Source organism: Eutrigla gurnardus (genome assembly GCF_963514095.1).
Source record: "Eutrigla gurnardus genome assembly, chromosome: 1".
Taxonomy (NCBI): Eukaryota; Metazoa; Chordata; class Actinopteri; order Perciformes; family Triglidae; genus Eutrigla; species Eutrigla gurnardus.
In genome coordinates this window covers 35,123,223-35,136,715 of record NC_139915.1, presented here as the reverse complement: position 1 = coordinate 35,136,715, position 13,493 = coordinate 35,123,223, and the positions used below count along the sequence as shown (strand labels likewise).

The 13,493-nt window shown below is 46.1% G+C and overlaps 1 protein-coding gene across 1 annotated transcript; it reads right to left on the bottom strand.

Annotated features, from left to right (window-relative positions):
* Nucleotides 1-352: 352 nt before the first annotated feature.
* Nucleotides 353-12,438, bottom strand: LOC311026129 (NLR family CARD domain-containing protein 3-like). The gene is made up of 7 exons (XM_084029479.1): nt 12,296-12,438; nt 8,250-10,053; nt 7,400-7,573; nt 6,285-6,458; nt 5,576-5,749; nt 4,670-4,716; nt 353-3,972 (listed from the first exon to the last, which is right to left on the bottom strand). Exons 1-7 carry the CDS (start codon nt 12,330-12,332, stop codon nt 3,428-3,430), a joined length of 2,955 nt encoding a protein of 984 aa, XP_083885605.1. The 5' UTR covers nt 12,333-12,438; the 3' UTR covers nt 353-3,427.
* Between the last annotated feature and the right edge of the window lie 1,055 nt (nt 12,439-13,493).

The window sequence follows — 13,493 nt, the reverse complement described above, 5'->3', positions numbered from 1 at the left end:
CTCAAGACTGTATGATATCAATGACGGCCCGTTCCATTCAAAGAGAAAGTCTGACATCCAAAGATGGAATGTTATTCCCTTTTTAAGTTGAAGCTCCCGGATAGAGTCAATCAGGATGAAGATTCTTCCTCGGATGTTAGACCTCTTCCAGTGTTTGCCAGTCAAAATACCATCTAAACACTTCTCAGAAAAACATTCCAGAAGGCCAATATGGACCAAATCACATGGACTTCCTGGAAGCATCTTTATCTGTCTTTGAATGACTAAGATTGGAATTCATGTATGTGATGGTAATTTGCCTTTCTAAAGAAAAAGATCATTTCAAAACAATAAAATGGAAAACCATGCCAGATTGTGAAGACAAACTTTATTCTGTTCTTTTCTTCCTCTAAAATAAAACTTGCATCAAATGAAAATGTATGAACTCTATTTGAATTCCAATGAATAGTAATTTCTTGTTTTCATGTTCAACTATCCATCAGAGTAACATGAGAGAGAAAGGGAAGCATGCAGAAGAGTTGAGCAGAGGTGGAAGGGGATACATTGCAGATCTCATTCCAAACACTGAAGGATCTTCTGGATCAATACACGATCACAAACACTTCATTGACAAGTATGTTTTCACACACAAGGAATGTGACGTGGTGATTGGTGCAGAACAATACACACAGTCAGATAGTAGAATGACATCGTTACATCATTATGAAAACGGAACATTTACAATAGAATATGTGGAACTAATATAGAAGAACAGCTTCAATGATGTCAGCCATTCAAGGGTCTAGACCTCTGGGGGACCACAGTCTCTGGTTCCTCACATAGTCTGCTCTCTGGACTAATGTGAGCTACTATCTAGACCTCTGGGGGACCACAGTCTCTGGTTCCTCACATAGTCTGCTCTCTGGACTAATGTGAGCTACTATCTAGACCTCTGGGGGACCACAGTCTCTGGTTCCTCACATAGTCTGCTCTCTGGACTAATGTGAGCTACTATCTAGACCTCTGGGGGACCACAGTCTCTGGTTCCTCACATAGTCTGCTCTCTGGACTAATGTGAGCTACTATCTAGACCTCTGGGGGACCACAGTCTCTGGTTCCTCACATAGTCTGCTCTCTGGACTAATGTGAGCTACTATCTAGACCTCTGGGGGACCACAGTCTCTGGTTCCTCACATAGTCTGGTCTCTGGACTAATGTGGTCTACTATCTAGACCTCTGGGGGACCACAGTCTCTGGTTCCTCACTAGTCTGGTCTCTGGACTAATGTGGTCTACTATCTAGACCTCTGGGGGACCACAGTCTCTGGTTCCTCACATAGTCTGGTCTCTGGACTAATGTGAGCTAATCTCTAGACCTCTGGGGGACCACAGTCTCTGGTTCCTCACATAGTCTGGTCTCTGGACTAATGTGGTCAACTATCTAGACCTCTGGGGGACCACAGTCTCTGGTTCCTCACATAGTCTGGTCTCTGGACTAATGTGGTCTACTATCTAGACCTCTGGGGGACCACAGTCTCTGGTTCCTCACATAGTCTGCTCTCTGGACTAATGTGAGCTACTATCTAGACCTCTGGGGGACCACAGTCTCTGGTTCCTCACATAGTCTGCTCTCTGGACTAATGTGAGCTACTATCTAGACCTCTGGGGGACCACAGTCTCTGGTTCCTCACATAGTCTGCTCTCTGGACTAATGTGAGCTACTATCTAGACCTCTGGGGGACCACAGTCTCTGGTTCCTCACATAGTCTGCTCTCTGGACTAATGTGAGCTACTATCTAGACCTCTGGGGGACCACAGTCTCTGGTTCCTCACATAGTCTGGTCTCTGGACTAATGTGGTCTACTATCTAGACCTCTGGGGGACCACAGTCTCTGGTTCCTCACTAGTCTGGTCTCTGGACTAATGTGGTCTACTATCTAGACCTCTGGGGGACCACAGTCTCTGGTTCCTCACATAGTCTGGTCTCTGGACTAATGTGAGCTAATCTCTAGACCTCTGGGGGACCACAGTCTCTGGTTCCTCACATAGTCTGGTCTCTGGACTAATGTGGTCAACTATCTAGACCTCTGGGGGACCACAGTCTCTGGTTCCTAACATAGTCTGGTCTCTGGACTAATGTGAGCTACTATCTAGACCTCTGGGGGACCACAGTCTCTGGTTCCTCACATAGTCTGGTCTCTGGACTAATGTGAGCTACTATCTAGACCTCTGGGGGACCACAGTCTCTGGTTCCTCACATAGTCTGGTCTCTGGACTAATGTGGTTCACTATCTAGACCTCTGGGGGACCACAGTCTCTGGTTCCTCACATAGTCTGGTCTCTGGACTAATGTGGTCTACTATCTAGACCTCTGGGGGACCACAGTCTCTGGTTCCTCACATAGTCTGGTCTCTGGACTAATGTGAGCTACTATCTAGACCTCTGGGGGACCACAGTCTCTGGTTCCTCACATAGTCTGGTCTCTGGACTAATGTGGGCTACTATCTAGACCTCTGGGGGACCACAGACAGTCTCTGGTTCCTCACATAGTCTGGTCTCTGGACTAATGTGAGCTACTATCTAGACCTCTGGGGAACCACAGTCTCTGGTTCCTCCACATAGTCTGGTCTCTGGACTAATGTGAGCTACTATCTAGACCTCTGGGGGACCACAGACAGTCTCTGGTTCCTCACATAGTCTGGTCTCTGGACTACTGTGGTCTACTATCTAGACCTCTGGCCTGGGGGACCACAGTCTCTGGTTCCTCACATAGTCTGGTCTCTGGACTAATGTGAGCTACTATCTAGACCTCTGGGGGACCACAGTCTCTGGTTCCTCACATAGTCTGGTCTCTGGACTAATGTGAGCTACTATCTAGACCTCTGGGGGACCACAGTCTCTGGTTCCTCACATAGTCTGGTCTCTGGACTAATGTGGTCTACTATCTAGACCTCTGGGGGACCACAGTCTCTGGTTCCTCACAGAGTCTGGTCTCTGGACTAATGTCAGCTACTATCTAGACCTCTGGGGGACCATAGTCTCTGGTTCCTCACATAGTCTGGTCTCTGGACTAATGTGGTCTACTATCTAGACCTCTGGGGGACACAGACCCAGGAGACAACATCTGGTTCCTGGCTGAGACTCTTTAGAGACACAGATTCTCATCTTTGAATTGACTCTGGATGGATTGTCTTTGTCTTCTGACACCATGTAGGGAGTTGATTTGATGATTTTATGTGTATACGTGCATATTTTTATCTGATCTGTTTATTTGATTCCTTTTATCTTTCTATTCTGTACTTTTTATTGTGTTTTATCTTGTGCAGCACTTTGGAAAACCTTGTGTTTGTTAAAATGGGATCTAAATAAAGTGGATTGGAATGGATTGGATATGTAATCACAGCGTGTGAAAAATGAGCTTCACGTTCGGTGTGAACATGACTTCAGACCTAAAGACGACGCAGAGACACTGATGATGATCCAGACCAGACTGGTGATCCAGACCCGACTCCAAGCCCAGGATAAAGAGGTTCAGTGAATGTGGTGTTGAAGGTGTGGAGGTGGATCAGTTTGTCAGAGGAGACTTCGTAGAAGGTCAGAGTGCCAGCAGGACAGTCCAAGTACACTGCTACCACACCAGAGGAGGAGGAGGAGGAGGGGATGCATGTTTGTCTGTTATTGTGACTGACATAGTAACGACCACCATCACAAACCAGACTCCAGGACTGATCATTCCCTCCAAACACAGAGTCGTCTCCTCTCCTCTTGATTCCTCTGTAACTCACTGATATATGAACCCATCCTCTCCACTGGACCTCCCAGTAACAGCGACCAGTCAGACCGTCTCTACACAGCAGCTGAGGACATGAGACAAATCTGTCTGGATGATCTGGATATGACTGGTCGTCGTCCACACGTGTCACCTTCCTGTTGTTGTCGTCCAGTTTGAGTTCCCTGCTGACTGTGTTTGTGTCCAGTTCCAGTTCACAGACATCTGATGGAGAGAACAAACACAATGCAGCTAAAGGTTCATCTCTGTCTCCCACTAAACTACGTCCCCATACAACTCATCTCCACTCTCTATTACGTTTCCAGGGAAACAACGTGTTTTCTGGACCCAACGGTCAACGTTTGAAACCGTCTGAAAAAACCTTAACGAACAAAACAAAAACGCTACAAAACGACATCGTTGGTAGTAAAAATATCACAGTTGGGCCTAAAATGAGTAAAGATTGAAACCAGACCAAACTGTGGTCTGGTCTGTGGACTAATGTGAGCTACTATGGTAGAGCTCTGGGGGACCACAGACCCAGGAGACAACATCTGGGTCCTCCATTTAGGATTCAGGGACGTCAGGACGACAGGAGGACCATCTCAACGCTGAGACGCTTTAGAGACACAGAGTCTCAGGAACTTCTCTCTTCACTTCAAATATTTAAACTCACACAAACACCACAACAACGGGAATGTTGGGTATTCGCCTCCGTTGCCGTCCGGCAGGAATTGGCGTCCGTTTGCGTCTCTGCGTTGACTTTGTGTGGAATTGAAGGTGAAAATGTGGCGTTTGGTGTGAACACAACACGACATCTTTACAGCCACGAAGAAACAAACGCTACGTCCTGATTAGAATCGGATTTCAGTCATGAACACGTTCAAATCTGGAGCAGCTGAGTTACTGAAGACATACTCACACTTCATCAGACCAGGTCTCAGTCTCTGCTGTCCCCCATGGTCCACCCTGCAGGAAGACATGCAAACACCAGTAAACATGAAGCCCAGCTCCTCAGTCAGAGACTGTTGTCCATCTGTCCTCACCTGAGTGTCCAGTCTGATGTCTGTCCATCTGTCCTCACCTGAGAGTCCAGTCTGATGTCTGTCCATCTGTCCTCACCTGAGAGTGTCCAGTCTGATGTCTGTCCATCTGTCCTCACCTGAGAGTCCAGTCTGATATCTGTCCATCTGTCCTCACCTGAGAGTGTCCAGTCTGATGTCTGTCCATCTGTCCTCACCTGAGAGTCCATCTGTCCTCATCTGAGAGTGTCCAGTCTGATGTCTGTCCATCTGTCCTCACCTGAGAGTGTCCAGTCTGATGTCTGTCCATCTGTCCTCACCTGAGAGAGTCCAGTCTGATGTCTGTCCACCTGTCCTCGCCTGGGAGTCCAGTCTGATGTCTGTCCACCTGTCCTCACCTGGGAGTCCAGTCTGATGTCTGTCCATCTGTCCTCACCTGAGAGTCCAGTCTGATGTCTGTCCATCTGTCCTCACCTGAGAGTGTCCAGTCTGATGTCTGTCCTCACCTGAGAGTGTCCAGTCTGATGTCTGTCCATCTGTCCTCACCTGAGAGTGTCCAGTCTGATGTCTGTCCATCTGTCCTCACCTGAGAGTCCAGTCTGATGTCTGTCCACCTGTCCTCACCTTAGTGTCCATCTGTCCTCACCTGAGAGAGTCCAGTCTGATGTCTGTCCATCTGTCCTCACCTGAGAGTGTCCAGTCTGATGTCTGTCCATCTGTCCTCACCTGAGAGTGTCCAGTCTGATGTCTGTCCATCTGTCCTCACCTGAGAGAGTCCAGTCTGATGTCTGTCCATCTGTCCTCACCTGAGAGTGTCCAGTCTCCAGTGTGGACCCTCCAGTCCAGCAGACAGCAGCTTGACTCCTGAGTCTCCTGGATGATTGTAGCTCAGGTCCAGCTGTCTCAGATAGGAGGGGTTGGAGTCCAGAGCTGAGGCCAGAGAAGAACAGCCGTCCTCTGTGATGAGACAACCTGACAGACTGAAGACACACACACTTCTGTCACTTCTGGGGACTTTTAAACTGAGAAAAAGTGATCATTCTCTGTTGTTGTGTTGATGTTGTACTGGGTGGGATAAGCGTGGCTGAGTGATGGACAGAGACGGATAGAGGAGGACGAGAAGTCAAGAAACAACAGTAGAACCAGTCTATGTGGTCTGTCTTCAGACCTGGTGTCCCAACAAAGATCTGGCTACTGATTTAAACCAACTAGCAAAGAAAACTGTAATTCAATAACATCTCAACTCTGTTTGTTGTCAGTTTTCATATTGAACTGGAGGAATTAAGTAATATTATTAATTAAATAACAAGTATTCTGAGAATAAAGTCAAATACAAAACTTGGAGTCTCAGAACATATCAGACATTCATGTGTTCAACTGCTCTTTTAGAGCCGCCATGTGAACTTTAGCAAAAGTGTCTTTTCAGGAATAAGAGCAAAGAAGTGAATATTTGGTGCATGTAAACGGATCATTGGAAGCTTCATAGGTAAACTTCTCAAAGTCCTTGAGTCTGACCTGAGAGTTTCCAGTCCACAGTGTGGACTCTTCAGACCAGCAGACAGCAGCTCCAGTCCTGAATCCTGCAGGTCGTTGGTACTCAGGTCCAGGTCTCTTAGACTGGAGGACTGGGAGCTGAGAACTGAGGACAGACCTTCACAGCTTCTCTCTGAGAGGTTACAGCCACTGAGTCTGAAGAGGAATCAGAAATGTGTGATGAAACTAGAACAAACAACTGTTCGTCTCCTTGGAATTAACAATGAAAACTCCTCAGCAAGATCGAAAACAGGCTTTACAAAGACTTAACTTGTGTTTGTATTGCAGTCCTTCACAAGACCAACAAGAACATTTCATTCATTGACCTTTAAACTTAACCAGCAAGGATTTTATCAATGAGAAAAAAACTCATCCTAAAACCAGAAATAAATGTAAAATGTGGTAGAAAAGAATTCAATGTAACTTCTGTGGACACTGTTCCAACACTAACTTCACGTGTTCAAACATGATGAGAAAACTCTTTGTATTCCTTGAAAATCATTGATTCTTTTCATGTTTTACTAGATAGAATCTTATCATTCCAAGCAGAAAGTGAGTTCTTCTGCTGCGTTCACACCAAACCTGAAGTGATGTTTGAGTTTGACTGCAGGATGAATTGGTTTTATTTGTGGGATCATTTGTGTTTAGTCACGACACTCATGCTAGACACACCAGCGAGGAGGCGGGGCTTATCTCCATGTAGAAACAACCAGGGTTCCTCCATCACGGATGAAATAACCACTATTGCTGCTTTGTACATGTTGTGAAGTCCCAGATACACCAGGAAACCAAACGCCGTCCTGTCTGAGTTCATAGCCTCATGACGACAACAGCATTTAGAAACGCCAGCTGGATTTGTAAAACTATTCAAAGTTAGAACGGCAGGGGAAAGACAAACAAGACGTTTGGTTTCTTTAGTGATTTTGTTCTTCTGCTGTTAGATCGTTACCAGCAGAAACGGGTTTCATCAGCCATGGAAACAGATTAGTAGCAAAAGTGTCTTTTCAGGAATAAGAGCAAAGAAGTGAATATTTGGTGCATGGAAACGGATCATTGGAAGCTTCATAGGTAAACTTCTCAAAGTCCTTGAGTCTGACCTGAGAGTTTCCAGTCCACAGTGTGGACTCTTCAGACCAGCAGACAGCAGCTCCAGTCCTGAATCCTGCAGGTCGTTGGTACTCAGGTCCAGGTCTCTTAGACTGGAGGACTGGGAGCTGAGAACTGAGGACAGACCTTCCCAGCTTCTCTCTGAGAGGTTACAGCCACTGAGTCTGAAGAGGAATCAGAAATGTAGAATAAAAAACAGAACAAGTCTGGCTTACTTCGGTGCTAATCCCCTTCACTTTAATTATCAGACGGCTGACGGCAAGACACGGAATGTTAGCTTGTGTCTGGTTGTAGCATTTATTCACCGACAAACATGCGGTACCCACAATACACTGCTGCACACTGTACCACGCTGTAATCTAACCGATGACTTCATACTCACCGTCTCACTCTCTCTCTCTTTATACTTCAACGTACAGAGAGCCAACAGTGTTAATGCATTAAAAAGATGAATGTGTTAAATCCACAAATGAATCATCCCGCGTTAACACGTTCATTTTGATGCCCAAATATTTAAACATCAAACTGCAGAGAAAAGAGTTGGGTTTCCTTTAGTGATTTGTTCTTTTGGTGGAGCCGAATGAATTTGCACATTGATATTTTATATTTTTGTCAATATTACTTTCAGGTTCTGATTATTGAAACAGTAAATCAGCAAGTACTCAGTACTTGAATAGTTTTTTCACTAAATACTTTTTTCCTCAAGTAACTATTTGGATGACTACTATTTATTATTTACTTTTTGCTGTTTGGAAAACCAATCAAATCATTCAGAATGCAGATAGAACCTTGTAATTCCATGGTGGTTCGTTGTATTTTGAATATAAAAACTATATTTACAGAGCTTTGCTGGAGGCTTGGACCACCGGCAGCAGCCTCAGAAGAGCCTCCTCTGAAGCAGAGTATTCCTTCAGGTCAAACACGTCCAGACGTTTTTCTGACGACAGTAAGATGAAGACCACAGCTGACCAAAGAGAAGGAGACAGTTTATAGGAGGAGAGATCTCCTGAAGTCAGATACTGTTGGATCTCCTCCACCAGAGAACGATCATTCAGTTCATTCAGACAGTGCAACAGGTTGATGCTTCTCTCTGGAGACAGATCCTCATCAAGCTTCTTCTTGATGTACCAGACTGTTTCCTGATTGGTCCGTGAGCTACTTCCTGTTTGTGTCAGCAGACCTCGTAGATGTTTCTGATTGGTCTTTAGTGACAGACCCAGAAGGAAGCGGAGGAACAGGTCCAGGTGTCCGTTTGGACTCTGTAAGGCCTCGTCCACAGCTCTCTGGTGCAGATGTGTTAGTTTAGGTTTGTGTCTGGAGACTTTAGACCTAGAGGAGGTTGTTGGTTTTTTTGCCATCAGATTGACACCAGACTTGATGAAGGTCAGATGGACATGAAGAGCAGCCAGAAACTCCTGAACACTCAGATGGACGAAGCAGAACACCTGGTCCTGGTACAGTCCTCTCTCCTCTCTGAAGACCTGTGTGAACACTCCTGAGTACACTGAGGCTGCTTTGATATCGATGCCACACTCTGTCAGGTCTGGTTCATAGAAGATCAGGTTTCCTTTCTGCAGCTGCTCAAAAGCCAGTTTTCCCAGAGACTCAATCATCTTCCCGGTCTCTGGACTCCAGTGTTGATCCGTCTCAGCTCCTCCATCATACTTGACGTTCTTCAGTTTGGACTGAACCACCAGGAAGTGGATGTACATGTCGGTCAGGGTCTTGGGCAGCTCCCCTCCCTCCCTGGTCTTCAACACGTCCTCCAGAACTGTAGCAGTGATCCAGCAGAAGACCGGGATGTGGCACATGATGTGGAGGCTCCGTGAGGTCTTGATGTGGGCGATGATCCGGTTGGCCTGCTCCTCATCTCTGAACCTCTTCCTGAAGTAGTCCTCCTTCTGTGGGTCAGTGAACCCTCTGACCTCTGTCACCATGTCAACACACCCAGGAGGGATCTGATTGGCTGCTGCAGGTCTTGTGGTGATCCAGAGGCGAGCAGAGGGAAGCAGTTTCCCCCTGATGAGGTTTGTCAGCAGCACTTGGACTGAGGTGGACTCTGTAACATCAGTCAGGATCTCGTTGTTGTGGAAGTCCAGAGGAAGTCGACACTCGTCCAGACCGTCAAAGATGAACACAACCTGGAACCCTTCAAACCTGCAGATTCCTGCTTCTTTGGTTCCAGGGAAGAAGTGATGAAGGAGTTCCACCAAGCTGAACTTCTTCTCTTTCAGCAGGTTCAGCTCTCTGAAAGTGAATGGAAACGTGAACTGTATGTCCTGGTTGGCTTTGTCTTCAGCCCAGTCCAGAGTGAACTTCTGTGTTAACACTGTCTTCCCGATGCCAGCCACTCCCTTTGTCATCACTGTTCTGATTGGTTCATCCCTTCCAGGTGAGCCTTTAAAGATGTCTTCTTGTCTGATGGTTGTTTCTGGTCTGTCTGGTTTCCTGGATGCCGTTTCAATCTGTCTGACCTCATGTTGGTCATTGACCTCTGCAGTCCCTCCCTCTGTGACGTGGAGCTCCGTGTAGACCTGATTCAGGAGGGTTGGGTTTCCGGCTTTAGTGATGCCCTCAAACAAACACTGGAACTTCTTCTTGAGGTCAGACTTGAGTTTACGTTGGTACACTGCACCAGCGGTTCCTGGATAAACAACAAAGGAACCCAGTTAGTGGATCCTACAGACCCTTTTACAGTCTATGAACAAGCCATGTATTAGAGCCATGTATCCCTGTAGTCCTCAGTATGAGTGACTTATTTAATGATTCAATCAGAACTATTGGAGACAATATCAATCAGGTGCAACATGAAATAAATAAAAGACTTTTACAAGACAAAGAGAACTGAAGGATATAACCCTTTGAAATGCAGCTGCAAAGCTCCACGAGTCAGTCACTACAACCAGTGGTGGCCTTAGGCTTTAGGGTCCCGTTTCAATACTATGTATGAGGCCCTATCCCATGAAACATTTAATTACCCATATGTTTGCACCCATGCGTCTCTGATGCATTGAAACCTGAAAGGATGCAGCGGCCGCTACTTTCAAATTAAAAGCCCCCCGCTAAGAACCCAGTTCTAAACTCCGATAGGGTGCAATGTAACGCTCTTATTTTGAAGACACATTCGTTGTCTACATCGTTTCCTCCGCCGCAACAACTTCACTTGCAGAAGGATGCCAGAGAATTCACAGAGACGCTGGAGAAGTTTGTGATATTTTCATCCCGGATTTTTGAGATGAAGGAATTAAACACCTGTCCCAAATAAACGCCTCGTCTGTGAAGTGATTGAAACAAATGATTATTTGGTATTTTACGGTATGATAACTCCCGGCCCGGGGAGAGAGACACGCATCACAGTGCTCAGCTGCAGACACAGCAGAGAGGTGAGGAGACGCGACGCATCATGACTGACAGGCATCAAGGCCACTCAGCGTTACCTGACCGCCCCGCCCCCAGATACTTCATTCACAAAAACAGGGCCTGTGGAAATGCAGGGAGGAGTCTCATACATTCACTTGCTCACCTGTCTTGCCAAATGCATTGCTTGTCTTTTTGTTGTTGAACAGATTGCAAAGTGGCACTTTTATTTTCTCTATTTTTGAACTTGATACAAGTTATGACACAGCTGCACTTTTATTGTCTCTGTTTTTGACCTTGCTGTTATTTCACGTTATTGCGTTAGAGTTTAGATCCAGCATGATGTTACTTGATAATCCGGAGGCGTGGAGCGAGCGGGCGTCGGTCGGACAGTCTGATAACTGCACAGGTCCTTCACTCAACTAAATACAGAGAAATGTCCCACACAGTAACATTACAGAACCAAACAACAGTAACGTAGTAACTCTAACTGTCTTTGACAACTTATATGAGGAAAAAAATACCACAGCTGTACGTGGAGAAGCGTCCGTCCTCCCGCCTGTCCTGCCGACTCTTCCTCACATTTCTGCCTGAAAAACAGCGTCTGTCACCGGCAAAAAACCTTAACTCACCGAGTGTTTGTGATGGAAATGTATTTTCACCACAAACACAAACACCCGGTGAGTTCAAATCGACGGTTGTGGTGATCTGTTCGAAATAAATGTATTAATTTATTTTATTTTAAATAAATCACTGCGACTGTCAGCCCTCCCGACTTCAGGGAACTTTCCCCCAGCCTCCTTCCCGAGTGACAGAGTCAGACAGCGACCTGATGCCCATTATGGAATTATGTAGGCTACTTTAGCGAGAAAAACCTAACTTTGTCACTTTCCAGGATGTTTGACGCCAACGTCATCATCATGACGTGTACCATCGCGCCTCATTAGGAGCCTCACTTTCTGTGGGAATCACAGGTGATCGGCGGAGATGCTTCGCTCTGTGTGAATCACCATCTGTGGAGAATTGCCGAACCACCGCTCCTGAGATAATGCAGAGACGCTGTTTAAAAAGGGCTAGCCTACAGTTTCACCACAAGTTTCATTTATTCACTCTTTTTGTTTCTTTTGATCGGCCATCCCATCATGTTTGGGGGCCCCCCAGGCCGCCTATGACTACAACACATCACAATACAGCATCATAGAAAGAGACGGTATGATGACGTGTTGAAAATAGTACCGTTGGGTTTTCTAAATATCCTGGTAGACCGTAACCTAACCATTTAGTTCCTACGAGCTGAAAGTCACCAGTTAACACGGTCACTGGGTGAAGTGAAACACCTGTTTCTCTGAAACGGTCGTGATCCTGTCTGAACTCTGTAGAACTTGAGTGTTGGAATATCGATTCTGACATCCGAACATTAACAAACATTGAAGTTGTGTGCAGCCTATTAAGAGTTTGGAAATATGAAGTTCTTCATATTGAATCCTTCTCTTCTTTCCACCATGTTAAATCTGTTAAAATCCTCTTACTGATCAGCACACAGGCAGCCAGCTCCTCCTGCTTCATTCTCCTCAGGAAGTCCACTGTGATCTTCTGAAACGCCTCTCTGCTCCTCCTCTGCTCTTCATCCTCACCGTCCAACAACTCCTCGTCCTCACTCTCCAAGCATTCTGGGTAATCTGGACTCAGGACCTTCTGGATCTTCTTCAGCTCGTTCTTCACAAAAGTGCAGATGTTCTCCTCCAGCAGCTGGAACAGAAGGATAAACTGAACATGAACTCTAAAGAACCCAACATGGGGTTCATGTGTGGGTCTGAGCAGCATGGAGACCACTAGAACCAGTTCAGCATTGAATCTGTAGTGGATGTGGTTAATAGTGAAAGGTGAGCTTGTACATGTACTCACCATAAATATGGAGTCCAGGTGTGTTTGATGCTGCCGGGTAAACGGAACCTCTGAGATCTGCTGAACTCTGTGGAGAAAACCAAGTTCAAAGAGTCACTAAAGCACAGACTGGAGATCACAAGTGGACGTTGTCATGGCGACGTCACCCGTTGGTTTGTGGACTATGGTTTTGAAGCCTCGGGTTCTGATGAACACAAGCGGCAGAGCGGCACCCTGAGCAGCAACCATACTGGATCTGGATCCATGTGGATTCTGGTGTGAAGCTGCTAACAAAGTTAGCTTCATAATTCAAGGTCAACTTTACAGCTACGTGTTAAAGTCATCTTAGTAGCTAACCGTTGGCTTCTCACACCTGCAGGAAACCTCATTCAGGTCTTGGTCCAGATGGTGTAGCTGGTGAACTGTACTTGATATGGCTGCTGTTGGTCCTTGTGTGAGTCTTTCTAACACAGACTTGACAGATTGTCTCTCTGGTTGCTGCTTGCTTGCCTTGAACTGACTGTTAATGGATGATTAAAGTTAAAAAAATATCAAAGTTCCAACGTTGCCTTTGCTTCCCATGAAAACCTGAACCCTGGCCTGATCCAGGACCTGATACGTGTCTGTTTCTCCCTTCGTACCTGTTCCTGGACTTTGACCGGTTGCCTGTTTAGACCAAACCGGTCTCCCAACGCATCAAGTACCCAGTTTGGTCAGACCCACTTGGAGTCTGATGCTGATGGACCAGGTTTTCAAGTAGATCCGATGTAAACCCAGCTTAGTTTAGCTGAGCTTAGTGTAGATCCACTTCTTTGGCATTAGCTGTGACGTTAGCCAAGTTAG